At 43.2% G+C, this 25,289-nt stretch overlaps 1 protein-coding gene across 3 annotated transcripts; it reads left to right on the plus strand.

The window, feature by feature from the left end:
- Positions 1 to 25,121, plus strand: SPMIP6 (sperm microtubule inner protein 6). Of its 3 annotated transcripts, XM_063082233.1 has the most exons (7): positions 1 to 132; positions 19,407 to 19,551; positions 21,674 to 21,783; positions 22,756 to 22,831; positions 23,062 to 23,296; positions 24,471 to 24,557; positions 25,016 to 25,121. In XM_063082233.1, exons 1-7 carry the CDS (start codon positions 1 to 3, stop codon positions 25,119 to 25,121), a joined length of 891 nt encoding a protein of 296 aa, XP_062938303.1. The 3 variants fall into 3 exon arrangements, with proteins under 3 accessions (XP_062938303.1, XP_062938304.1, XP_062938305.1); XM_063082234.1 differs by lacking the exon at positions 25,016 to 25,121 and having other exon boundaries at positions 23,062 to 23,291; XM_063082235.1 differs by lacking the exons at positions 1 to 132; positions 19,407 to 19,551; positions 21,674 to 21,783 and having other exon boundaries at positions 22,765 to 22,831; positions 23,062 to 23,149; positions 24,474 to 24,557.
- Positions 25,122 to 25,289: the final 168 nt, after the last annotated feature.

Here is a 25,289-nt window from a genome sequence, read left to right on the forward strand (position 1 = left end):
ATGTTCCTCTTCTCCCGTAAGACCAAGACCCCCATCAGCACCTACAGTGACTCCTACAGGGCTCCTACCTCCATCAAGAAGGTCTATAAGGACCCTCTGTGGGCCTGGGAGGCCAACAAGTTTGTGACTCCGGTAAGTAGAGGCTTGGGGGAGGAGCAGGCCAGAATGTGTCACCACTCTAACATTGCCAGTGTGTGGTTGTCATTACGTGTTTGTAATTATTTGTAGCTTTGTGTATTTGTGTGTTTTATTCATTTGCCTAGGCACAGAATTTATAATGGTATATAAAATAGTACAAGGTCCTGCCCTCCTGGAATTACATCAGGGTATGAGGTGGGGAGAGACAGATAATAAACAAGAAATAAACAAGAGTTTTATAAATTGTCCAAAATGCTATAAAGGAAATAAACAGGGTAATGGAAATGGAAAAGGAGAGCCACTTAGGTCATGGAAGACCTCTTTCTTTCAAGGCAACATTGAATTGAGACCATAAAGGAGAGAGAGAACTGGCCACATGAACAGCTGAAAGAATAAAAGAACTGAAAGTTCCAAACAGTGATTAGCAAGTGTGAAGTCCCTGAAGCTGCCTTTGGGATAGGCCAGAAAATGTCCTAGAGGCATGTCTTCATGCACGTATATCACAATCTCCTTGTGTCTGTGTGTCTGTGTTTGAAGATGGGTGGCCAAGTGGGTCTGTGCAGCTTTCACAGAAGGGAAAGTAGATCTGTGAGTCTAATTGTAACTCTGCCTAAGAATTTATTTGAGTGAACCATCCAACAAAACTTTGCCGAGTATCTTTATGTATAGGTACCCAGAATGCAAAAAGGAAGGGCCAGACCCTGCTTTTGAGGAGCCTGTTGCAAACAAGTGAACAAAGTTCGCCCAGGGTAGATCATGCACCAGCAGAGGCATGTGCTGATAGGAAAGCCAGAAGGGGCAGAACATTCCCAGGACTTGAAGGGCAAGGCTACTAAGTGATCTAGGAGGAGGCGGCTTCCAGCAGAAGAGAGTCCTGAGAAAAGACAGTCTGGGAGCAGGAACCCAACAGGAACTGAAATTGCTAGAGCAGAAGGAGAGGTTAGCCCTGTGGTGAGAGAGTAGCCTGCGGACCAAGAAGAGCCTCTCAAACTATGTTGAAGAGCATGGACATAAGGCTCCAGGTTTTTAAACCTGGGAGTGTCATGGCTGAATTGTGAGTTAGACCACTGTGAATTAGAGGGAGTGGGGCTGAGGGTAGGAAGTCCAGTGAGGAGTGAAAGATGAGGAAGGAGGATGTGAGTAAGAGATAAGAAAGACTATTGAAGTGAAAAAAGGAATTTGTTGAATAGAACAGAATTTTTTAAATAATATATTTTGTCTAACTACAAAATAAATATATCTTCAATGCAGAAAATGGGGATAACTCAGAGAAGCATAAAGAAAAAAGGTCCATAATTCCATTACCCAAAATAACCATGTTAACATGTTATTATATGCCCTTTTAGGAAGCAAATATTATTTTTTTTACAAAAATGGTGTCATATTGTACTAATATTTTGAATCTTGCCTTTTTCACATAGCCATATATCAGGTACATTTTCCTGTGTCAAAAATATTCTACAGTGTAGTTTAATAACTGTATAGTATTCTATGTTATAAGTGTACCATAAGAAGAAAAATTTGCATGAGATTTGGAGGGCGCAAATGAAGAAGCAGCCATTTCTATCCTCTGAAGGTTAATGGAGGGTACCAGACTCTATGGCGGCTGTGCACAATGTTACTAATTTAGTAGTTCACCTTCTTGGCATAGGGCAAATCTGGCCACAACTCCAGCTTCTGCTGGATCTCCTCCTTCACCATCTCTGAGTCTTGGGCAGGTGTGTGTGGCTCTATGGCAAATAGTATCAGCTTTTTCTGGAGGCCATCCATATCATGAAGATTGGAGGCAATGAGAAAGATGCAGGTTCTAGTTCGTCCTTAAGTGTTCTGGTTTGTCCTTGCTCTTCCCCACTTCACATCCAACTCTCCTTCCTGACTGCCTGACAGTGACTTCAGGCTCAATAATAGATGCAAATCAACAGCCTTGTGAAGTTCTTAACCAGTTACCACAACTGTATACAGTCTAATTCCAAAAATAAATCCCTTATGCTGTTTCACTCCCAGTAGTTCTGCTCTTATCCAAACCTGACTGATATAGACACAATAACAAAAAGTTGAGTAAATTAATAAATAACTTCAGAATAAATACATACATACACATTTTTTAGATGGATCACTACATAAATGATAAAGTTTCAACTCAGGAAGATATTACAATTCTAGACTTGTATTGACCTAATAGAACTACTAGAAGGAGAAATTGACAAAATCCACCATCTAAGATTTTAACACACCACAATTACTGATAGGTCAAACAGACTAAAGAAAAAGAAAAAGAAAAGGAAAGACATAAAACACTTGAAAACATTATTAATACACTTGATTCATTGAACATAAATGCAGAGGATCTTCAAAAGTTCAGGGAAAGATTCACATTATCTTTTAATTTCATTTTTCCTTGAACTTTTTGAAGATCCCTCATAGACCCCTGGATCCAAAAAATACAGATTTAAGCAAAGAAGGAACACTATAAATATTGACCAAGTACTAGGTCATAAAACAAACCTTAACAGAATTTGAAGATTGATATCATAGAAAACAACTGTCTCTAAACTCAATGCAATTAAGTTACATATCACCAAGAAAGAGATAAGCAAAATCCTTTTATGTTTTGAAACAAAATACAACAAAAACACCATTCTAAATAATGGGTCAAATAAGAAATCAAAACAGAAATGAAAAAATACACAGAACTGAAAAGACTGCATATCAAAACGTGGGGTGCAACAAAAGTTGAGAAAAGCCTACAAACCTAAATGCTTGTCTAAGAAAAAAGGTGAAATATTAATGAGCTGAGCATCAAACTTAGGAGGGGAAAAAAAAAACAGAATAAATGAAAAGAAAGTAGAAGAAAGGAGATCATAAAAATAAGAGCAAAACTTAACAATTAGGAAGCAAAGATTCAGCAAGTTCAACAGTCAAAAGGTTTTTTTTTTTTGTTTTTTTTTTTTAATAAAGATGACCAGTAAGGGGATCTTAGCCCTTGGCTTGGTGTTGTCAGCACCACACTCAGCCAGTGAGCCAACCGGCCATCCCTATGTAGGACCCGAACCCGTGGCCTTGGTGTTATCAGCACTGCACTCTCCTGAATGAGCCACGGGCCGGCCCCAAAAGTTGGTTCTTTGATAAGACTCATAAAATAGACAAATTTCTAGAAAGACTAATCAAGAAAGAAAGACAAAGCACAGCTCTTCCTCTGCCGGGTGATCTATGAAAATGGTTCTCTGTTTGACCCAGACAATGCCACAAAACTATGCAACTCAAGAGGTTCAAATCTTCATGTTTACTTTAAGAACACCTGTGAACCTGCCCAGGCCATCGAGAGTATGCATGTCCGAAAGCCACCAAGTATCTGAAAGGTGTCACTTTTCTTCCTAGAATAGGAAGTAAAGTCCTGCATTTAGTCTTTAGTCGTTCTGGTTGGTTGCCTCATCGGGTGATAATGATCTGGGCTGGGATTAGTTTGGTCTGTTTAACCTAAATTTCTAGTTTAGGACGGAGGAGATTGGAGCAAGAGGGAGGAGGAGTGTTGATAGTATTACCAGTGTTGGTAGGAGGAGTGTTTGTTTTATGTTTTTGAATTGTCATTTTGTTTTTGTGCTGTTAGTCACTGGGAATATGGTGAGTGCTGTGGAATCGATCAATCGTACGTGGAAGTATAAGTTGAGTAGTGCTGCAATGGCTATGAATGGGGTAGGGCAATGTTGTTGTTTTTTATCATTTCTTGGGTGATAATTCATTTAGGTAGAAATTCTGTTAGTGGAGGGAGTCCTCCTAGTGACAGTAGGACTGGGAGGATGTGGGGTGATTAGCAGTGTTTTGTTTCATAGGAGTGCTAGAGAGGGGATTGTGTGGTTGGTGTTGAGGTTGAGTATGGTGAGCATGGCGAGTGCAAGTATGATGTAAATTAGTAGGTTGAGGATTATGATTGGGGGTTGTAGACGAGGGTGGCCACTATCCAGCCTGTGTGTGCGATTGATGAGGAGGCTATAATTTTTCGTAGCTGTGTTTGGTTGAGTCCTCCTCACCCTCCTACTAGGATGGACAGGACGGCGGTGCTTAGGGTGATGTGGGGGTTAAGTAGTGGTGACATTTGGAATATAATTGAGATGGGGGCTAGTTTCTGTCATGTTAGTAGGATTATACCTGATGTTAAAAGGACTTCTTGTGCTACTTCTGGAACTCAGAAGTGAAAGGGGGATAAGCCTAGTTTTATGATTAGTGCTAATGTTAGTAGTGTGGTTGCTAGGGGGTTGTTTATGTTTGTGATTGTTCATTGTCCTGAGTTTGTTGCATAGATTATGATGGCTATTGTTAAGAGTATGGATGCTGTTGTTTGTGTGAGGAAATATTTGGTGGCTGCTTCTGTTGACTGTGGGTTTGTTTTTTTTATCAGGACGGGAATATAGGCAAGCATGTTTACTTCTAGGCCGGTTCAGATTATTAACCAGTGGGAGCTTAGTATTGTATGTATGGTGCCTGTGAGTAGGGTCATGAGGATAATAAGAAGGGTTATGAGGTTAATTAGTATGGGAAGGATGTGAACCAACATTTTCGGGGTATGGGACCGATAGCTTGTTTAGCCGACCTTACTGTAGGATATAGTGTAATAGGTAGCACAGAGAGTTTTGAGTTCTTAGGAGTGGGTTCAATTCCCATGGTTCTAGAAATAAGAGGGCTTGGACCTCTATCAAAGTAACTCTTTTGTCAGACATATTTCTTAGGTTTGGAGGGTGATGCTTGATAGTAGGATGGGTATTGAGACGTGTCATATGCATAAGGCCAATGTTAGTGGGAGGATGTTTTTTCATAGGCGATGCATTAGTTGGTCATTTCGGAATCGTGGGTAGAAGGCTCAGATTCATAGGAATAGGGCTGTCAGGAGGAGGGTTTTGGCAGTAAAGTTTAGTGTGAAAATTTCTGGTGTAGAGATGTCGTAAAGTGTTCCTAGGAAGATGATGGTGGTAAGGGCGTTTATTATGATGATTCAGCTATAAAAAATAGGGCAAAGGAACCTGAGGCATATTCGACATTGAATCCCGATACAAGTTCTGATTCGCCTTCTGTCAGGTCGAACAGGGCTTGGTTAGTTTCTGCTCATGTTGAAATGAATCACATTATGTTATGGCTAGTGGTCATGATGGGATGATTAGTCATATGAATTCTTGGGTGATGATGAGGGTTGATAAGGTGTAGGATCCATTTATAAGTAGGACTGCCATGAGAATGATGACCAAGGTGACCTCGTATGAAATTGTTTGGGCTACTGCTCATAGGGCTCCGATTAGGGCATATTTTGAGTTTGAGGCTCGTCCTGATCAGAGGATTGAGTAGACAGCTAGGCTTGAGGGGGCGAGGATGAACAGTATTCCTATATTTAGGTTGGCCAGGGGGTGGGGTATTGGTAGTGGCACGCACATGGTGAGTGCTAGGGTGAAGGCCAGTGCAGGTGCAGTAATGAATATGAAGGTAGCTGATGTTAGTGGTCGGAGTGGTTCTTTGGTGAATAGTTTTACTACACCAGTGAAGGGTTGAAGAAGGCCGAAGGGGCCAAGAATGTTGGGTCCTTTGCGAAGTTGTATGCAGCCGAGTGTTTTTCGTTCTATGAGAGTGAGAAATGCTATTGCGAGTATGATGGGAATAATGAGTAGAAGTATATTAATGGAGTACATGTTGTTAGGAGGAGGAGTTGAACCTCTGGTTGTAAAGTTTTAAGTTTTATGCAATTGCTGGGCTCTGCCATCCTAACGAGCCCTGCTCTTGGGTGGGGTGTGTGGGTATGAGTTGAATTGAGATTATCTCATTCGTTGGGGTCCAAGGTGCTTTTTGAAATGGGCCTTATTTCTCTTGTTCTTTCGTACTGGGAGAAATGCAGTAATAGATAGAAACCGACCTGGATTGGTCCAGTCTGAACTCAGATCACTTAGGACTTTAATCATTGAACAAACAAACCTTTAATAGTGGCTGCACCATTGGGATGTCCTGATCCAACATCGAGGTCGTAAACTCTATTGTCGATAGCGACTCTAAAATAGAATTGCGCTGTTATCCCTAGGGTAACTTGTTCCGTTGATCAAGTTGTTTTGGGTCAATTGGTGATTGTGTTGCTTTGACTAGTTGGTCTAGGCCATAGTCATTCAGTTTTCTTTTACTCCGAGGTCACCCCAACCAAAATTTTTGGCTCAGAGGGCTTTGTTGTTAATGCTTGGGTTAGGTTTATGTTACTTTGCTTGAGCTAGTTAATTAAAGCTCCATAGGGTCATCTCATCTTATTTTTGTATCTCTGCCTCTTCATGGGGAGGTCAATTTCACTGATTGGAAGCAGGAGACAGTAAAACCCTCCTGTGGCCTTTCATACAGGTCCCTAATTAAGGAACAAATGATTATGCTACCTTTGCATGGTCAGGATACCGTGGCCATTGAACTGTGTCACTAGGCAGGCACCTCTAATGCTAGAGGTGATGTTTTTGGTAAACAGGCATGGTTTACAGTTGCCAAGTTCCTTTTGCTTCTTTTAATCTTTCCTTTGTGCACACCTGTGCTGGGTTAACAATTGAAGATAAGATATAAGTGGATTTTGGTTGGACAGTTTTTATTGTATTGTTAACTATCAGTGGGGCTCCGGTCTGATATAGGCTTATGCAGGGAGAACGGAGTTCTTGTTACTCATATTAACAGTATTTCTTCTATATAAGTATAGATTGGTCCAGTTGGGTGCTAGGAGTTTGGTGCAGGCGTAGGAATTAAATCTCTGTGGTTGTTGAGCTTGAACGCTTTCTTAATTGGTGGCTGCTTTTAGGCCAACAATGGATGGTTGGCAGTTTACTCTCTACGGGGGGTTGAGTCCCGTGTCTAAAGGGCTGTACCTCTTTAGACTAGCATTTAAATTTACATTTGGAGTAGTGAGTTCTTTGGGTAAATTTAAAGTTGAACTGAAATTCTGCACTGGACAACCAGCTATCACCAGGCTTGGTTGGCTTTTCACCTCTACTCATAGGTCTTCTCACTGTTTTGCTACATAGATGAGTTTGTCCTTGTGACTGCCGGTGAGTAGCTCGTCTGGTTTTGGGGTTTTTGGCTAAAGTTCTCTTTGTCAAGATTATTCTAGTTAACCCATTATGCAAAAGGTACAAGGGGGAAGCTTTGCTATTTGATACTGGAGCTTGTTCTTTCATCTTTCCCTTATGGTACTGTCTCTGTAGCACCTGTGGATAATTTCTATCTCCTATACTTTTAAAAGTGTTTAAATGGTTTGGTTTAGAGTTGAGTTCTTTTTTCATGTTTGGGTTGTCTGGGCTAGGGCTGGTTCAAAGTGGTCAGTTGGTGTGAAATCTTCTGGGTGTAGGCCAGATGCTTTGGTTAAGCTACACTTTGGTACGTCCAAGTACACTTTCTAGTACACTTACCTCGTTACAACTTGTCTCCTCTAGGTCTGTTGGTAGCAGCTTTGGTAAAGATTTTGTCTGCAGAGGCATCTGAGGAAGGTGACAGGCAGTGTGTGCATGCTTCGTGGCCTTTTTCAGTCAAGCTCTCTATTCTTGGTTTACTGCTAAATCCTCCTTTGGTCTCCAATTTTCATGGGGGCTATTGTGGGTGGGTTGTTCTGGGTTAGAAAATGTAGTCCATTTCTCCCATCTCATGGGCTGCACCTTGACCTAACATTTTTATGCGGATTCTTGTGCTTACTTTTTGTGCCTTGGAAGGGTTTGCTGAAGATGGCAGTATACAGGCTGAGTTGGCAAGAGATGGTGAGGTATATCAGGGTTTATCGATTATAGAACAGACTCCTCTAGAGGGATGTGAAGCACTGCCAAGTCCTTTGAGTTTGGAGCTGTTGCTAGTAGTACTCTGGCAAGCGGCTTTTTTTGGCTAGCCGCTTGGGTTTATGGCTGAGCATAGTGGGGTGTCTAATCCCAGTTTGGGTCCCAGCTGTCATGTGTTCAGGCCATTGTAAAGTCGCTTTTGTGGTTTATTTTGTCCTTGGCTATTACTTTTTACAGTTTGGACGTGGTTTAAGTTTATTTGTTGTTTGTACCCTTCTGTCGTTACAGTGGTGGAGTTGACCAAACAGTAGGGCTGGACACAGGGTCGGTGGCCCAAAAAGAGTGCTGAATTTTTGCTGCACATGCTTTAAAATGCAAAAAGCAATGCTGAACTTAAGGGTTTGGATGTAGATTCTCTCATCATTGAGCAGATCCAGGTGAACAAAGCACCCAAGATTCACCACACGGCACTTACAGAGCTCATGGCCAGATTAACCTATACATGAGCTCCCCCTGCCACATTGAGATGATCCTTACTGAAAAGGAACAAATTGTTCTTAAACCAGAAGAAAAAGGTATCCAAGAAGAAACTGAAGGCAAAAAAAAAGCTTATGGCATGAGAATAAATTTAGCATAAAATAAATGCAAATAAAAGCTTGGGGGGAAAAAAGACAAACCACAGACAAATAAAAGAGTCTAACCACGGATCTAGAAGAAAATAAAAAGATAATATGAGAATGTTCTGAACAACTTTATGCTCATAAAATTAAAAACAAATGGAGAAATACTAGAAAAATAAAACTTGCCAAACCAGTTCAAGAAGAATTAGAAAAATCTGAATGCTCCTATAACAATTAAAGAAATTAAATCAGTAATTTAAAATCTTTCTAAAAAGGAAACACCCAGCATGGATAATTAAGCAGTTATTTCCTCCAATGTTCAAGGAATAGTTTATTTCAATCTCATACAGACTCTTTCAGAGAACAGCAGAAAAGAGTATGCTTCCCAACTCATTGTATGAAGTCAGCGTAACTTTGATACAAAACTAATCAACAGCAGTATATGAAAAGAAATTTATATGGCCTGATTCACTCATAAATACAAAATTGAAATTCTAAATAAAATACTAGTAAACTGTATCCAGCAGTGTACAAAAAATAATCGGTGGTTAAGTTGTATTTATTCCATAAATGCAAAAATGGTTTAACATTAGAAGAATAAATGTCATTCATCACATTAACAGATTTAAGGAGAAAATCACAAGATCATTTCAAAATATGCAGAAATAAAATGGGCATGAGAGATCTTTTTGGAATGATAGAAATATTCTGAAACTGTACTGTGGTGATTTTTGAATAACTATAAATTTACTAAGAATTATTGAATTGTACACTTAGAGTGAATTTTATGGCATGTAAATTATACTTCGATAAAACTAACTGAAAAAAGATGCAGAAATAGCAGTTGCTAAAATCCAATCCCCATTCATGATTTTAAAAAGAAAAACATAAATAGAAACTATTTCTACTTATGTAGCAAACATAAATAGAAACTTTATTAACCTGATAAAGCAGATAAACCAAAAGTATACAGTCAACATCATTCTGATTAGTTAAATGTCAGAAGCATTCTTTTTAAAATTGTGATCAAGACAAGGATGGTCACTATCAATACTTCTTTTTTTCTTTTTTTTCTTTTTCGTTTGTTTGTTTTTCTTTTCTTAATTTTATTTTATCGATATACAATGCGGTTGATTATTATGGCCCATTACCGATACCTCCCTCCCTCCTCCCTCACCCCCCTCCCTCCCGACAATGTCCTTTCTGTTTGCTTGTTGTATCAACTTCAAGGAATTGTAGTTGTTATGTCCTCTCCCCGCCCCCCAGCCCGGTTTGTGTGTGTGTGTGTGTGTGTGTGTGTGTGTATGAATTTATTTATTTATTTTTAGCTCCCACCAATAAGTGAGAACATGTGGTATTTCTCTTTCTGTGCCTGACTTGTTTCACTTAATATAATTCTCTCAAGGTCCATCCATGTTGTTGCAAATGGCAGTATTTCATTCGTTTTTATAGCTGGGTAGTATTCCATTGTGTAGATATACCACATTTTCCGTATCCACTCATCCGATGATGGACATTTGGGCTGTTTCCAACTCTTGGCTATTGTAAAGAGTGCTGCAATGAACATTGGGGAACAGGTATACCTTTGACTTGATGATTTCCATTCCTCTGGGTATATTCCCAGCAGAGGGATAGCTCGGTCATATGGTAGATCTATCTGCAATTGTTTGAGGAACCTCCATACCATTTTCCATAGAGGCTGCACCATTTTGCAGTCCCACCAACAATGTATGAGAGTTCCTTTTTCTCCACAACCTCGCCAGCATTTATCGTTCAGAGTCTTTTGGATTTTAGCCATCCTAACTGGGGTGAGGTGGTATCTCAGTGTAGTTTTGATTTGCATTTCCTGGATGCTGAGTGATGTTGAGCATTTTTTCATATGTCTGTTGGCCATTTGTATATCTTCCTTAGAGAAATGCCTACTTAGCTCTTTTGCCCATTTTTTAATTGGATTGCTTGTTTTTTTCTTGTAAAGTTGTTTGAGTTCCTTGTGTATTCTGGATATTAATCCTTTGTCAGATGTATATTTTGCAAATATTTTCTCCCACTCTGCTGGTTGTCTTTTAACTCTGTTAATTGTTTCTTTTGCTGTGCAGAAGCTCTTTAGTTTGGTATAATCCCATCTGTTTATTTTTCCTTTGGTTGCCCGTGCTTTGGGGGTCAGATTCATGAAATCTGTGTCCAGTCCTATTTCCTGAAGTGTTTCTCCTATGTTTTCTTTAAGAAGTATTATTGTTTCAGAGTGTATATTTAATTCTTTAATCCATTTTGAATTGACTTTAGTGTATGGTGAAAGGTGTGGGTCTAGTTTCATTCTCCTGCATGTTGATATCCAGTTCTCCCAGCACCATTTGCTAAAGAGGCAGTCTCTTCCCCAGTGTATAGGCTTGGTGCCTTTGTCAAAGATCAGATGGCTGTAGGTGTGTGGGTTGATTTCTGGGTTCTCTATTCTATTCCATTGATCAGTGTGTCTGTTTTTATGACAGTACCATACTGTTTTGGTTATTATAGCTTTGTAGTATAGTTTAAAGTCAGGTAGTGTTATGCCTCCAGCTTTAATTTTTTTGCTCAGCGTTGCTTTGGCTATGCGTGGTCTTTTGTTATTCCATATAAATGTCTGGATAGTTCTTTCCATTTCTGAGAAAAATGTCATTGGAATTTTGATGGGGATTGCATTAAATTTGTATATCACTTTGGGTAGTATGGACATTTTCACTATGTTGATTCTTCCAATCCAAGAGCATGAGATATCTTTCCATCTTCTTGTATCCTCTCTGATTTCTCTCAGCAGTGGTTTGTAGTTCTCATTATAGAGATTTTTCACATCCTTGGTTAACTCAATTCCTAAGTATTTTATTTTTTTGGTGGCTATTGTAAATGGGCAGGCTTTCTTGATTTCTCTTTCAGCATGTTCACTATTGGAGAATAGAAATGCTACTGATTTTTGTGTGTTGATTTTGTATCCTGCTACTGTGCTGAAATCATTTATCACCTCCAAGAGTTTTTTTGGAGAGGCTTTAGGCTGTTCGATATATAGGATCATGTCATCTGCAAAGAGGGACAGTTTGACTTCATCTTTTCCAATCTGGATGCCCTTTATTTCCTTCTCTTCTCTGATTGCTCTGGCAAGTACTTCCAACACTACGTTGAATAGGAGTGGTGAGAATGGGCATCCTTGTCTAGTTCCTGTTCTTAAAGGAAAAGCTTTCAGCTTTTCCCCATTCAGAATGATATTGGCAGTGGGTTTGTCATATATGGCTTTAATTATGTTGAGATACTTTCCGTCTATATCTAATTTATACGTCATGAATGAGTGCTGAATTTTATCAAATGCTTTTTCAGCATCTATAGAGATGATCATATGGTCCTTGTGTTTGACTTTATTAATATGGTGTATCAGATTTATTGATTTGCATATGTTGAACCAATCTTGCATCCCTGGGATGAATCCCACTTGATCATAGTGAATAATTTTACGTATGTGTTGCTGTATTCTGTTTGCTAGTATTTTAGTGAGGATTTTTGCATCTATATTCATCAAGGATACCGGCCTATAGTTTTCTTTTTTGGTTATATCTTTACCTGGTTTTGGTATCAGGATGATGTTTGCTTCATAGAAAGAGTTTGGGAGATTTGCGTCTGTTTCAATCTTTTTGAATAGTTTGTAAAGAATTGGTGTCAATTCCTCTTTGAATGTTTGGTAAAATTCTGCTGTGAATCCATCTGGTCCTGGGCTTTTCTTTGTTTGGAGCTTTCTGATAGCAGCTTCAATCTCCTTTATTGTTATTGGTCTGTTCAGATTTTCTACGTCTTCATGGCTCAGTTTTGGGAGCTTGTGTGTGTCCAGAAATTTATCCATTTCCTCCAGATTTTCAAACTTGTTGGCATATAGTTGTTTATAGTAGTCGCGAATGATTCCTTGTATTTCAGATGAATCACCTTTTTCATTTCTAATTATTGTTATTTGAATCTTCTCTCCTCTTTTTTTTTTGTTAGCCATGCTAATGGTTTGTCAATTTTATTTATCTTTTCAAAAAACCAACTTTTTGATTCATTGATCTTTTGTATTGTTTTTTGGGTTTCAATTTCATTAAGTTCTGCTCTGATCTTAATGATTTCTTTCCGTCTGCTAACTTTAGGTTTGGATTGTTCTTGTTTTTATAGTTCTTTAAGGTGAAGTGTTAGGTTGTTCACTTGCCATCTTTCCATTCTTCTGAGGTGAGCATTTAATGCAATAAATTTCCCCCTTAGTACTGCTTTTGCCGTATCCCACAGGTTTTGGTATGATGTATCATTATTTTCATTAGTTTCAATAAATTTTTTGATTTCCTGCTTGATTTCTTCTTGGACCCATATGTCATTAAGTAGAATGCTGTTTAATTCCCATGTGTTTGTATAGTTTCCAGAATTTCATTTGTTATTGATTTCTAGTTTTAATCCATTATGGTCTGAGAAAATATATGGGATAATTCCAATTTTTTTGAATTTATTGAGACTTGATTTGTGACCTAATATGTGCTCTATCCTGGAGAATGATCCATGTGCTGATGAGAAGAATGAATATTTGGAGGTTGTTGGATGGAATGTTCTGTAGATATCTGCCATGTCCAATTGGTCTAGGGTATTGTTTAGATCTTGTGTTTCTCTGCTGATTCTTTGCCTAGATGATCTGTCCAATATTGACAGTGGGGTGTTCAGGTCCCCTGCTATTATGGTATTAGTGTCTATTTCCTTCTTTAGCTCTAATAGAGTTTGTTTTATAAATCTGGCTGCTCCAACATTGGGTGCATACATATTTATGATGTTATGTCTTCTTGATGGATCAGTCCTTTTATCATCACGTAGTGTCCCTCATTGTCTCTTCTTATGGTTTTTAGTTTAAAGTCTACTTTGTCAGACATAAGAATAGCTACTCCAGCTCGTTTTTCTTTTCTGTTTGCATGGTAAATCTTTTTCCATCCTTTCACTCTTAGTCTATGTGAGTCTTTAGGGGTGAGGTGGGTCTCTTGAAGGCAGCATATAGTTGGGTCCTCCTTTTTAATCCAGTCAGCCAGTCTGTGTCTTTTGATTGGGGAATTTAAGCCTTTTACATTAAGAGTTGCTATTGAATAGTGTTGATTTATTCCTAGCATTTTGTTGATTGTTGTTTGGTTGTCTTAGGTGTCTTTTGTTCCTTGCTTTCTGATTTATTGTTTGTTTTCTGTGTTTGTTGGTTCCTTAGGTTGTAGATAGCCTTTTTGTTTGTTTGTTTTCTCTTCATGAATGACATTTTTATTATACTAGTGGGTTTTGATTTTTCTTGGGTTTTTATGGCAATGGTAGTTATTTTTCAGGAACCAAACCCAGTACTCCCTTGAGAGTTTCTTGTAAGGGTGGTCGTGTGGTGGTGAACTCCCACAGTTTTTGTTTGTCTGAGAAATATACTATTTGCCCTTCATTTCGGAAGGATAGCCTTGCAGGGTAGAGTATTCTTGGCTGACAATCTCTGTCTTTTAGTATTTTGAATATATCATCCCATTCCTTTCTGGCTTTTAGGGTTTGTGATGAAAAGTCTGATGTTAGCCTGATTGGGGCTCCCTTATAGGTGATTTGATGCTTCTCTCTTGCAGCTTTTAAGATTCTCTCTTTGTCTTTGAGTTTTGCCAATTTGACTATAACATGTCTTGGAGAAGACCTTTTTAGGTTGAATACGTTTGGAGATCGTTGAGCTTCCTGGATCTGAAGATCTGTGATTTTTCCTATACCTGGGAAGTTTTCTGCCATTATTTTGTTGAATATGTTTTCAATGCAATCTCCTTTTTCCTCCCCTTCTGGAATACCCATGACTCGGATATTTGAGCGCTTGAGGTTGTCTGATATCTCTCTCAGATTTTCTTCAATGCCTTTGATTCTTTTTTCTTTCTTTTGTCTGCTTGTGTTATTTCAAACAGCCCATCTTCAAGTTCAGAGGTTCTCTCTTCAACTTCCACAAGCCTGTTGGTTAAACGCTCCATTGTGCTTTTTATTTCACTGAATAACTTCTTCAGTTCAGCAAGTTCTGCTACATTTTTTTTCAGGGCATTGATTTCCTTGTACATTTCGTCTTTCAGGTCCTGTATACTTTTCCTCGTTTCATCATGATGTCTAGCTGAGTTTTCTTGTATCTCATTCAGTTTCCTTAGAATTATCACTCAAAATTCCTTGTCAGTCATTTCAAGGGCTTCTTGTTCTATAGGATCTAGAGCTTGAGATTTATTATCTTTTGGTGGTGTACTGTCTTGATTTTTCGTATTTCTGGTATCTTTTCTTTGATGTTTATTCATTGTGGCAGGGGGTTTCACAGTCCACATGTTTGACACTATTGACTGACTAAGATGTTGCTGTGGTTGCCAATTTGGTATGGCTACCTCAGTGACTCCCTGTTCCCTGCGCTCTGGCCCGGGCTGCTGGGATGCGCCTAGGCACCACAGAGCGTGTGGTCTCTGCAGCACTTCCCCTTCCCCTGCAGGATGTCTCCCTGCTCTGTGTGCACTAGGCCGGGCTTGGGATGGAGCCGGGTGGCAGCGGTGAAGCCTACCTGCTGCTGGATTGCACGGCAGCAGTGTGGACCCTGTGGAGTTCCTGCCTCCCCTGCCAGATGATTCCCGCTCTGTGTGCACTGGGCTGTGCTGGGAATGAAGCCGGGTGGTGGTGGTGAAGCCTACCTGTTGGATCAGGCAGTGGCGGCCCACAGGGCGTGTGGTCTCTGCCGAGCTTCTGCCTCTCCCGCTGGACGTCTCCCTGTCTCGGCTGCCAGTTGATTCACTTCCAGCTCCAGGGATGGCGGGTGGCGGTGGGGGGTCAGAAGCCGCGCTCACCGTTGCAGCCCGGGGTGACACACGCCGGCTCAGGCCTCCATGCTTCCACGTCTGCAGCTGTGGCTGGGACACGGGCCGTGGCGCTCCGGCGGATCACGCGCGCGGGTTGGGGGAAGATTCCCCGGTTCTCAGCAGGGTAAAGACACCCTTTCGAAGCCGTTCCTTTGCGCCAATTCTGCTACAGCTAGCAGCATGTATGATAGTGCAGCGAAGTCCCAAGATAGACCGTCTGCAAACTGGATGCTGGTAGCGTGGCTCAGTCCAAGTCAGAAGGCCTCAAAACCAGGGAAGCTGATGATGTCCTCAGTGTAAGTCCTGGAACCCAAAAGCTGAAGTGTCTGAAACTGTGATGTCCACGGATAGGAGAGAAAAGTGTATCCCAGCTAGTTTCTGAGGCGGGGAAGTCCAAAGTCCAGCTGGTGGTGGCAACAGTGACCCAGGAGTCTCACATTGCAAATTGGTGGAAGCAGAGGCAGCAGAGCCCTATCACTACTTCTACTTCAACATTGTACTAGAGGAGGTTTTAGCCAGGACACCAAGAAAAGGAAAAGTAAAACGACACAGGATAGGAAAGGAAGAAATAAAACTTATTATTTATAAATGATACAATTGTGTCTAGAATCTATAAATTATTAGAATAGGAAAATTTAGAAAGTTAGACGAATACAAGATTAAAAGTCAATCACATTTTACACGAACAACAAATATTTAGAAAGAATAATTTTAAAACTATGTATCATTTATTCCAGCAACAAAAAAAACATAAGTAAAAGTAAATCTAACAATGTGTACAAAACTATATGAATAATATAAAACTTTGTTGAGTACTTTAAAAAATTCTTAAATAAATGAAGAGATATAACATGTTCATAGATATGAAGAATTACTATCATAAAGACTCAATGCAATTCTGATTAAAATCTCAACAGGATTTTTTGAAGAATTTGACAAGCTGTCCCAAAAATTTAGAGAAGAGCAAAGGCCCAAGAATTAGCTAAACTACACCAGAACAAGAAGGGGAATGGCCCAATCAGATATTAATAAATAATAATGTAATATTTATTACAAAGCTATCAAAGTTCAAAAAGCATAGTATTAATACAGAGATAGACAAATTGACTTATGGAGTAGAAAATAACATAAATATACCTGTACACATATGGAAACAATATACAATGGAGATGGTTGAAAATAAAGCTATGGAAAAAGATATATCAGGCTCAGGGCAGCATTACAAATCTGTGGGAAAAACAGACTACTCAATGGGAGAACTGGTTATCTATATAGATGAAAATAAAGTTGATCCCTAACTTACATCAAACCTAAAAAGCAACTCCTTGCAGATTAAATATGGAAAGTAAAACTGTGTAGCTTTTAGAAGAAAATATTTGTACAGGACATTATCTCCATTTTCCGAGAGTATAGATGGATTTGTTAAGTCACAAAAGCCATTAACCATAAAAGAAGAGATTAATAAATTCAACTATGTTAAAATTAAAAACTTCAGCTCACCAAAAGACACTGTAAAGAAAATTAAAGATAGAAACCACAAACTGAGAGAAGTTATTTGTAACATATTACTGATAAAAGATTATTACATGAAATCTATAAGGAACTATAATTCTCTAGTTTAAAATTGAATACACATGTGTTTTGACTCCTTCCTGAAACCCTCCTAAAACTATAGTTATTTAAGACATAAATTTGCAAGGATGTTGAGAAAGAAAGAACAATGGCAACCAAATTGTGGTGGCTGTCAATTATGATAGATAAGTAATAACTGACTTAGCAGATCTGAGAAAGCTGAATCCAAAGCCAGCAATGGGAAACCCAAAACATAATTCAACTTAATACTGCAGGATTTCCAAAAGTCTCAAGAGTTGGTAATCCTAGGTTTCTCTGGAACGGAAGATGGGACAATACCAAGGCGAAAACAAGAATTATTTGAAAGCCATTTAAGAAGCAATTAAACCCAGGGAGCTGGCTGGTTAGCTCAGTTGGTTAGAGCATGGTGTTAAAACACCAAGGTCAAAGGTTCAGATCCCCTCACTTGCCAGCCACCAAAACAGAAAAAAAAAAAAAAAAGGGAAAAAGAAGCAGTTAAAGCCCCTTCTATTCCATGCCATGGGGTGACTGCCCCCCTTTCTCTGCGAAAATCAAAAGGCTTATTTCGTGGCAAACATCTCGGGACTGGGGATACCAGTTGAGGACAGGATACGATACTGGAAAAAATGAGAGCCTCCTTGTACTGAATGCTAAGCCCAGCCCTCCACTGCACTAGGTTCTCAGAACCCTGGCAGTTAGGTCGTTACCCTAAGCCAAAGATTGAAGGAGTCTCTTCTAAAGAATCTGATGAGCCCAAAAGGAAAGACCTGCAGATAGTGACATTAGACTTTACAAAAAATAGTCCACCTAAACCATCCTACAGAGATTCCCATGGTTGCCAAAGTCCACCCGTAACTCAAAGCCTCTGACAAGCTTTTTTAAATCTCCTATTCATGAACATGAACAAACACAGATTGCAGACATCTGAGGAAAGCCTTTAATAGAAAAATTGAGGGCCGAGCCCATGGCGCACTCGGGAGAGTGCGGCGCTGGGAGTGCGGCGACGCTCCCACCGCGGGTTCGGATCCTATATAGGAATGGCCAGAGCACTCACTGGCTGAGTGCCGGTCACGAAAAAGACCAAAAAAAAAAATTGATAATGTTTTTGAATCCTTCTAAATGACTGTTTTTGTATTTGTGAGTATGTGTGTATCTGAGTGTTTAGTGTGTGACTATGTGTATGTGTGGGTGTACATCTGTTTGTGTGTGTCTACGAGTGTATCTGGTTGCATAGGGGTGTGTGTGTGTGTGTGTGTGTGTGTGTGTGTGTGTGTGTGTGTGTGTGTGTGTGTGTGAGTGTGTAAAGCTCACGGAAGTGCTAAGCCACGGGGCCCCGCATCTACAACTCTCATATTCTGCCCTCCACCCACATGGGAGTGTGACTGTGCAGGATCTGCCCACAGAACAAAATGTCAGCTGGGCACAGACAATCCCAGAAACCCCTAAGCTGAGGGATTTTCAGAGTGGTTGGAGCACTGAGAGCAACAAAGTCTCAGCCCTGACCAAGAGAAGCATCTGCTCTTAAGATCGTAAGTCACCTTCCCAGCACCTCACTGCCCATATGGGAAAGCCCTTTCTGGTGTCTGACCTTGCTCAGTGTTCCACCCCCTGTGACCCAGCTGCCTTTTCAGACCACTGCTTGCAGAGACCTGTGGACCCACAACTAAGTTGGTATTCTGCTCTCAGCTAAGGACAAGGGGTTACCAAAAGAAGGCCTTGGTCTGGGATTCCACAGATCTAGCCCAACAGGGAATGATAGGATGAGATAAGGTGAACCCCAAGAAGCAGAGGGTCCCAGGGCCTAAATCAAGAACAGAAAAAAGGTCAGGATGAGGACCAGGGCAAAGTGAGGGTCAGGATCAAGGGTAACATTGGTGTCAGGGTCAGAGCCACAGCAGAACTAGAGTCAGGGAATTAAATTTTAAAGTAGGTGCCCCTCCAGGCCCATCCTTTGGCTCCTTCAACGTGCCAACTTCCCAGAGAGCTGTTCCTGACCAAGACACCTGCATAAGGCAGCCAGCTCCCAACGCAGCCAGCCTTTCCTGAGGCTCCAGATTGGCCAGTGGTCTGTTGCTCTAGTAGAGGATATTCAGGCTCTGCTCCCAAGAAGCACACAGTCCAAAAGAAAGAGAGCAGAAACACTCAGCTCTGACCTTCAAGAACTCCCAGTCAGGAAATGACAGAAATGAGAAAGCCAGAAAACCACTCTGGCTGAGGGCAAGAGCCTGGCTCCACGCCCCAGCCTTGGATGGAAAGAAAGGAGGAAAGCGTGATTCAAACTGTGCAGAGGGGCAACGCTGGCGTGGGTATCCCTCTGGCATAGGAAGGAGGCTTGGGAGACCCACCTGGGCTGACTTTCTCAAGAGGGGATTGAACTAGGTCCAACAAGACCCAAGACTGGGGTCTTTATGCACATAGCCACTTCTTCCCTCTCCTTTGCCCAGGGTCTCACTCAAATTGCACAGCGCCATGTGGACCCTGAAGCCCTGCAGAAGATGGTCAAATGCACCACACAGGACTACAGCTATAAGGGCTCCATACCAGGCCACCCCTACTTACCTGAGAAGTACTGGCTCTCTCAAGAGGAAGGTAGGGCCTCACGCCTTGCCCAACTCTGACCCCAGAAGTAACCCAACAGCGACTCTCAACCTGAACCCAACTTGGATCCTGACCTTCATCCTGATCCTACATCAACCTTATCAGCACACAATGACCTAAGCTTCTTCCCTAACCAACCCCTACTTCAACCTGATTCCCAACCACCTGATTTGACCCTGGCCATGGAGGAGATGACCCAAACCCTGGCGTTTGGGAGTTCTCTGTCTGTGAAAAAAGACATGGAAGAGCCTTCAGTTTCATCCCTAGAGAGATGGAAAGAGTACAGACAAATCCTCCCATCTCCTCCCATCTTCTTAGCAGCCCTGTTCCTTCTACTCTCTCCATCCTTCCTGCATCCCTCTGCCCCACCACACCTCTTTCCATCACCCTAGAACCTTTTCTAATTTCTTCCTGACTAAAATTTCTTTCTTGCTCCTCTCCCTCACAGACAAGATTCCCAGAAACATAGTCTATACTCACTGTCTACTTCCTCACCTCTTCCTACACCTTATGAGTTCTCTTTCTCATTTGTCTAAGTGTTTTTGATTTGTCTCCCTGTACATTCCAAAGGAGCAGAAAGTCTTGTCTTATTCACAACTGAGCCTTCTTCATCTAGCACAGCACCAGGCTCATAAGCATTTGTTGATAATTCCCAATTGAAGTCGGGAATGTAGTCTGCATCTCCTACACTTAAAAACTAAAATTGCTCTTAAGTAGTTCTAATTACCAAACCCATGCGACTCTTCAGTCTTTACCTTATGAGACTTACACTATGCATTTCACTCTTCTGACCACTCTCTACTTCTTGAAATTACTTTCTCCCTCAGCATCTTTGACGCCTCACTGTCCTGAGTGTCTTGTGCACCCACTATGAAAACGTGGGGTTCCTCAGGGTGCTATCCTGAGCCCGCTTCTCTCCTTGCTCCTCCCCTGAGGCTATTTTATCTAACTCATGGCTTTAATTACTGACAGTTCCAAGTCTTTATTTCCAGCCTTGACCTCACCAGAATTCTACTCTCCTTCATCTGGTTATGGTCATCTTTACCTGGATGTCCCCAAATACCTCAATCTTTGTATGTCCAGCCCACCAACCCAGAACTCCAAATCCCAATACTCCACCCCCTCCTCTCACATGCCTGCTCTTCCTCTAGGGCTTCTTTCATGTATCTCACATGTTTTCTTTCAGAGTGTTGGGAGAGCGGATCGTGGAGGGCCTTGTAGGACAGGCTTAAATGACTGGGGGTGGGAGTGGGTGGTAGACTTTGAAAGGTTTTAAGTTAAGAAGTAGATTGGTCAATTTTTAATTTGTGAAAAAGTGCCACTGTTTCTATATTAGCTGGATTATAGGATTTCATAGATGAGGCAAGGAGACCAGTACGCTAACCATGATAACTTTTTATGAACCAGGCATTGGTGTAAGTGGTTTGCGTACATTAACTCATTTAAACATCACAACAGCCCTATGTGGTAAAGAGTACTATTACCCTCTTTTTAAAGTTGAGGAAACAAATTTTTTTTAAAAAAAGGAAAAGAAAAAATAATAATAAAGTTGAGGAAAAAGACATAGCAAAATTAATTAACTTGGCCAAGGTTACACACTGCTAATAATTGACAGAACTGAAAATTGAACCCAAGCTGTCTATCTGCAGAGTTCGTTCTATTAACCATGACATTATATTGTCTCCTGGTTAAGGAGCCACAGAGAAATAGGAGTGAGATCATGGGGAACTGGAAGAGGAGATAGGTTCAAGTGATTTTAAGGAGGCAGAATAGGCAAACTTTGGAGGCTGGATGTGGAAGGTGAAAGAGAGGAAGGAACTGAGAGAAGAGCCCATTTCCAGGTTGGCTGATTCAAAGACAGTAGTTCTTGGATGAAAAGTGATCAGCACAATGGATCCAGACCTCACTCAGAAGTTTACCTTAGGTGGGACATGGGCTATATCTCAGTAACTAAGACAAGTGTGGGGTCAGGCTAGGCTTGGGAACTGGCCTGAGAGAGGTCAGTGAGGGTTAGCTTTGTGCTGGGGATCAGAGGAGAAACATCTAGGGGGCCACAGATCCTGGGATAGAGTAAGGAGTAATGTGATCTTATGTCTCCACCCCTACGATCAAGCAGATGGATGCAGCCCAAACTACCTGGGTGACCGATACAGCACGTGGAGGACAGGACCTTACAACACCTGCTGGAACAAGTATGCCACCTATCTTCCCCGGCTGCCTAAGGTATCTACTGTGCCCAACACAGATGCCTGGGGTCTGGGACACCCCACCCCCCCAACCTTCCAAACCACAGTGACTACTACTTCATTAGTTCCTCATCCATTTCCCACCAACAAGGCTCCAGGGCTCTTCCCCATCAGTGAAACTAGGATTTGTATATTTTTAGCTGAAAAGGGAGCCCAGGAGTGGGGATATGCTTAGTCCCTGGGTGCCAATCTCTGGGGACTAGGTCCTCTGGGCCCCAAACTCTGATCAGGCTCTGTGGTGAGATGGCTGGGTGCATTCCTTGACATGCTATCTTCCTGAGGCTTGCCAACTGGTCGTCTGGCCCCAGCGACACTGAGGCTGGCCAAGGACTCAGTGATGTGAGTCTCCCTGCTCCACCTTCCCCTCTTTTGTAATGTGAGCAAAGACAGAAGGGTAGAGCAAAGCTACTCAGTAGCACTGCAAATTTGATCTTCCAAGGTGATGGGGCAATCCACCCACAGCCCCAGGCCCGAGGGAATGTGAGAGGATCCAAGGCTAGAGCAGCGGTTCTTATCTATAAGCTGTAAGCTGATGGCCGACCCTGGGTTGCCCTTTTGAATTAAAACTTCCTTAAGAATTGGAATTTTTCACAAGTTCCCCAGGTGATTCTGATGGGCAGGCAATATTGAAAACTCCCTATTAGAGAGACATCTAGACACAGCTAGACAAAGAGGGATAAAATCAAAGGCAAACGCTGAGGCAGGATTGTCAGCGACCCAGAACCAAACCCTGCCCACCTACAGTCCTTCCCACCCCACCCGTGCCCCCATAGGCGGAGTAAACGCGTTGCCTGGCGACAACCAAACACCGAGAGCCTTGGGAGTAGGGGAGTTGCTGAGGGGCGGGAGAAGGCACGGCCTGGGGACAGGTTTGGTGTTCTGGGAGGACACCCAAAAGGGAGCAACTTTTCCAGGTCAGAGCTTGAGGTAGTGTGTGTGCCACTTCCAGGAGGCCGGGATGGAGACAGTAGTTCGAGGAATGCCTTTGGAGTGCCCTCCAAAGCCGGAGCGGCTCAATGCCTACGGTAAAGGGAGGTGGTGGGGCAGTGGAGAGGAACGGGTAGAGAGAGGGCAGGGGGAGGCCAGAAGGAGGGTGGGATGGGGACCTGGGATGCGGGGCTGAGGCCGAGGGTCCTGGAAAGAGTGTAACCCTGTCTCTGTTTTGGTCTCCGCCCCTCTCTGTCTCCGACCCTGTCTCATCCTATCTCTGTGACTCTGCCTTTGGGTCTCGTGGACTCGGGACCTGCGGTCGCAGAGCGCGAGGTAGTGGTGAACATGCTGAACTCGCTGTCACGGAACCAGCAGCTGCCGCACATCACGCACCGATGTGGATGCGTAGACCCGCTGCCGGGCCGCCTGCCCTTCCGGGGTTACGAAAGCGCTTGCTCAGGACGCCACTACTGTCTGCGCGGGATGGACTACCACGCCACCGGGGCGCCCTGCACCGAACGCCGCCTGCGGCCTCTGTGCGCTGAGCAGCCGACTGTAAGGTTCGCAGGGCTCTCCTGCCTTGGCTGAGCCCCGCCCCCGAGCCCCGCCCCACCCGGCTGTGCGCGCTCCATCCCGCCCCCTTCTAGCCTTGCCCCGGCTCTATGCCAGCTCCCCGCCGGCCTCCAGCCCAGATGTGCCCGCTTACAGGGCCCCAGGGCCTGGACCAACAGCTAAGGCGGGAGAACCAACATGAAGGTTACTCCAAATCCCCGACCCTGTCACTCCCAAACTGAGTTCAAGGTCAGCCCAGCTGTTGTATATGCTCTGGAGGTCCTGCAGGAGCGATCTGAGGAAAAACCCTACACATCAGTCGCATCCTCTTCCCACACTTCCCACACCCACCAGCCCTGCCCCCCTACCTGGACATTTGGCCCTGGAGACGCAGGTTCTAGCCTGCGGAGTGCCATGTGTTCCCAGAAAAATGTGCTTTCTTCCTGGGCCTCGGGACACCGTCAGCTGTGGGTGGGGACGTTGCCAGGCGCTAAATAAGCAAGGGAATGGTGACCGTTTTACCAGAGTGGTCTTGACCTCCTCAGAGCCCCACAGCACCTCCGGAGGTAAACACCCTCGCGTGTTACCGATAAGGACACGGGCCCGAGCGCACAGCCGGAGCCCAGACTGCAGCTCAGCTTGGTCTTGCACCCAGCGGCAGACAAGGCAGGCTGAGCGTGGGAGAACTCCCATATCTGCAGCAGTCTAGAGCTGTGCAGAGGGGGTCCATGGCGATCTTCCATCCCTCCCCAGGCCGAGAGAGCCTGATTCATTGTTCGAGACTGGATGTTCTCCTTCACAAAGGCATAGGGGAGTGGGAAAGTGCCTGAGCCTTTAGGAGGCTCAGAAACGTTACCTGTCCATAGTGCTGGAGAAATTGCTGTCCCACGGCGGGGATCCGGGGCTACCAGGTCCTCAACGACCGGAGCCCCACCCTCCCCAGAATACAGTGTGCTCCACCTCCCGCCCTGGGCAGCAGAAACGAGGCCTTGTAGGGAGGGGACTTCCAGGGGCTTCCTGGAGGCGGTACCGCAGTGGGGTCTTGAAGGGCAAGGACGGAGGGGAGGATCTCCAAGCCATGGGACTGATGCCTGAAGCACCACCCAGAGGCTTAATCTGGATTGCGGAATAGGAGGATACCAAAAGGCCCGACCCCTTCCTGCCCACCGCTTTCTCCTTCAGGAGTGTATCGCCCTACGAGCACCGGCCCGGAATGCAATGTGCTGTTACGACTCCCCCGCCGTCATACTACCCGTATCCGAACCTTAGGTAAGTGGGGCGCACACGCATTCACTTGCACACGTACACTGGGGGCTGTTCCCTTGGCTTGGCGGGGGGCGGGGTGGGGGGCACAGTTGGAGTGGGTACTGTCCGCTGCGACGCATTGACCGGAAGATGCCACCAGGGGGAGCTACTACTATGGGGAAGTCAAAGATGGCAAGGAAATGGATGGAGGACCCTCTGAGAAGGCAAGGAGGCCGGTTTTGAGGGGTTACAGGTTGTCACTGGGCTTAGAGTCAAGGGTGTTGGGTTCAGGGCTTGAAGTAAAGAAAAGAAGTCAATGTTAGGAAGCGGTATTGGGTATAGGAAATTTAACGGTATAACCTGAGGTCAGAAGGTCAGCGTTAGCAGCAAAATGTTGGGATAAGGTTGGCATTGAGTGTCGGAGTCCAATGTTCACTTTGACGTATTAGGGTCCAAAATGGTTGACCCATCTCTCCCCACAGATGGGACACAAGTCACTTCAAGAAGTCCGGTGGTCCTCAGAGAAACAACTATGTCGTCCACCCTGAGTTTGTGTCCGAGACTTATCCCGAGTACCGTTGCTGGTAGAGCCTGGGCTGGCCGGACCAAGGGGGCGGAACAGTAAATAAACTCTTCACCCCTAAAGGCTGCCTCCTGTGTCCTTGCCCATTAAGATTTGGAAGTGTGGGGTCAGTCACTCGGGACTCTGGCAAGCCCCTTCAACTGAGATGCAGTTTCTCAAAGTCTCCCTGCCCT

The sequence above is a fragment of the Cynocephalus volans genome, chromosome 17, assembly GCF_027409185.1.
Source record: "Cynocephalus volans isolate mCynVol1 chromosome 17, mCynVol1.pri, whole genome shotgun sequence".
Classification (NCBI taxonomy): Eukaryota; Metazoa; Chordata; class Mammalia; order Dermoptera; family Cynocephalidae; genus Cynocephalus; species Cynocephalus volans.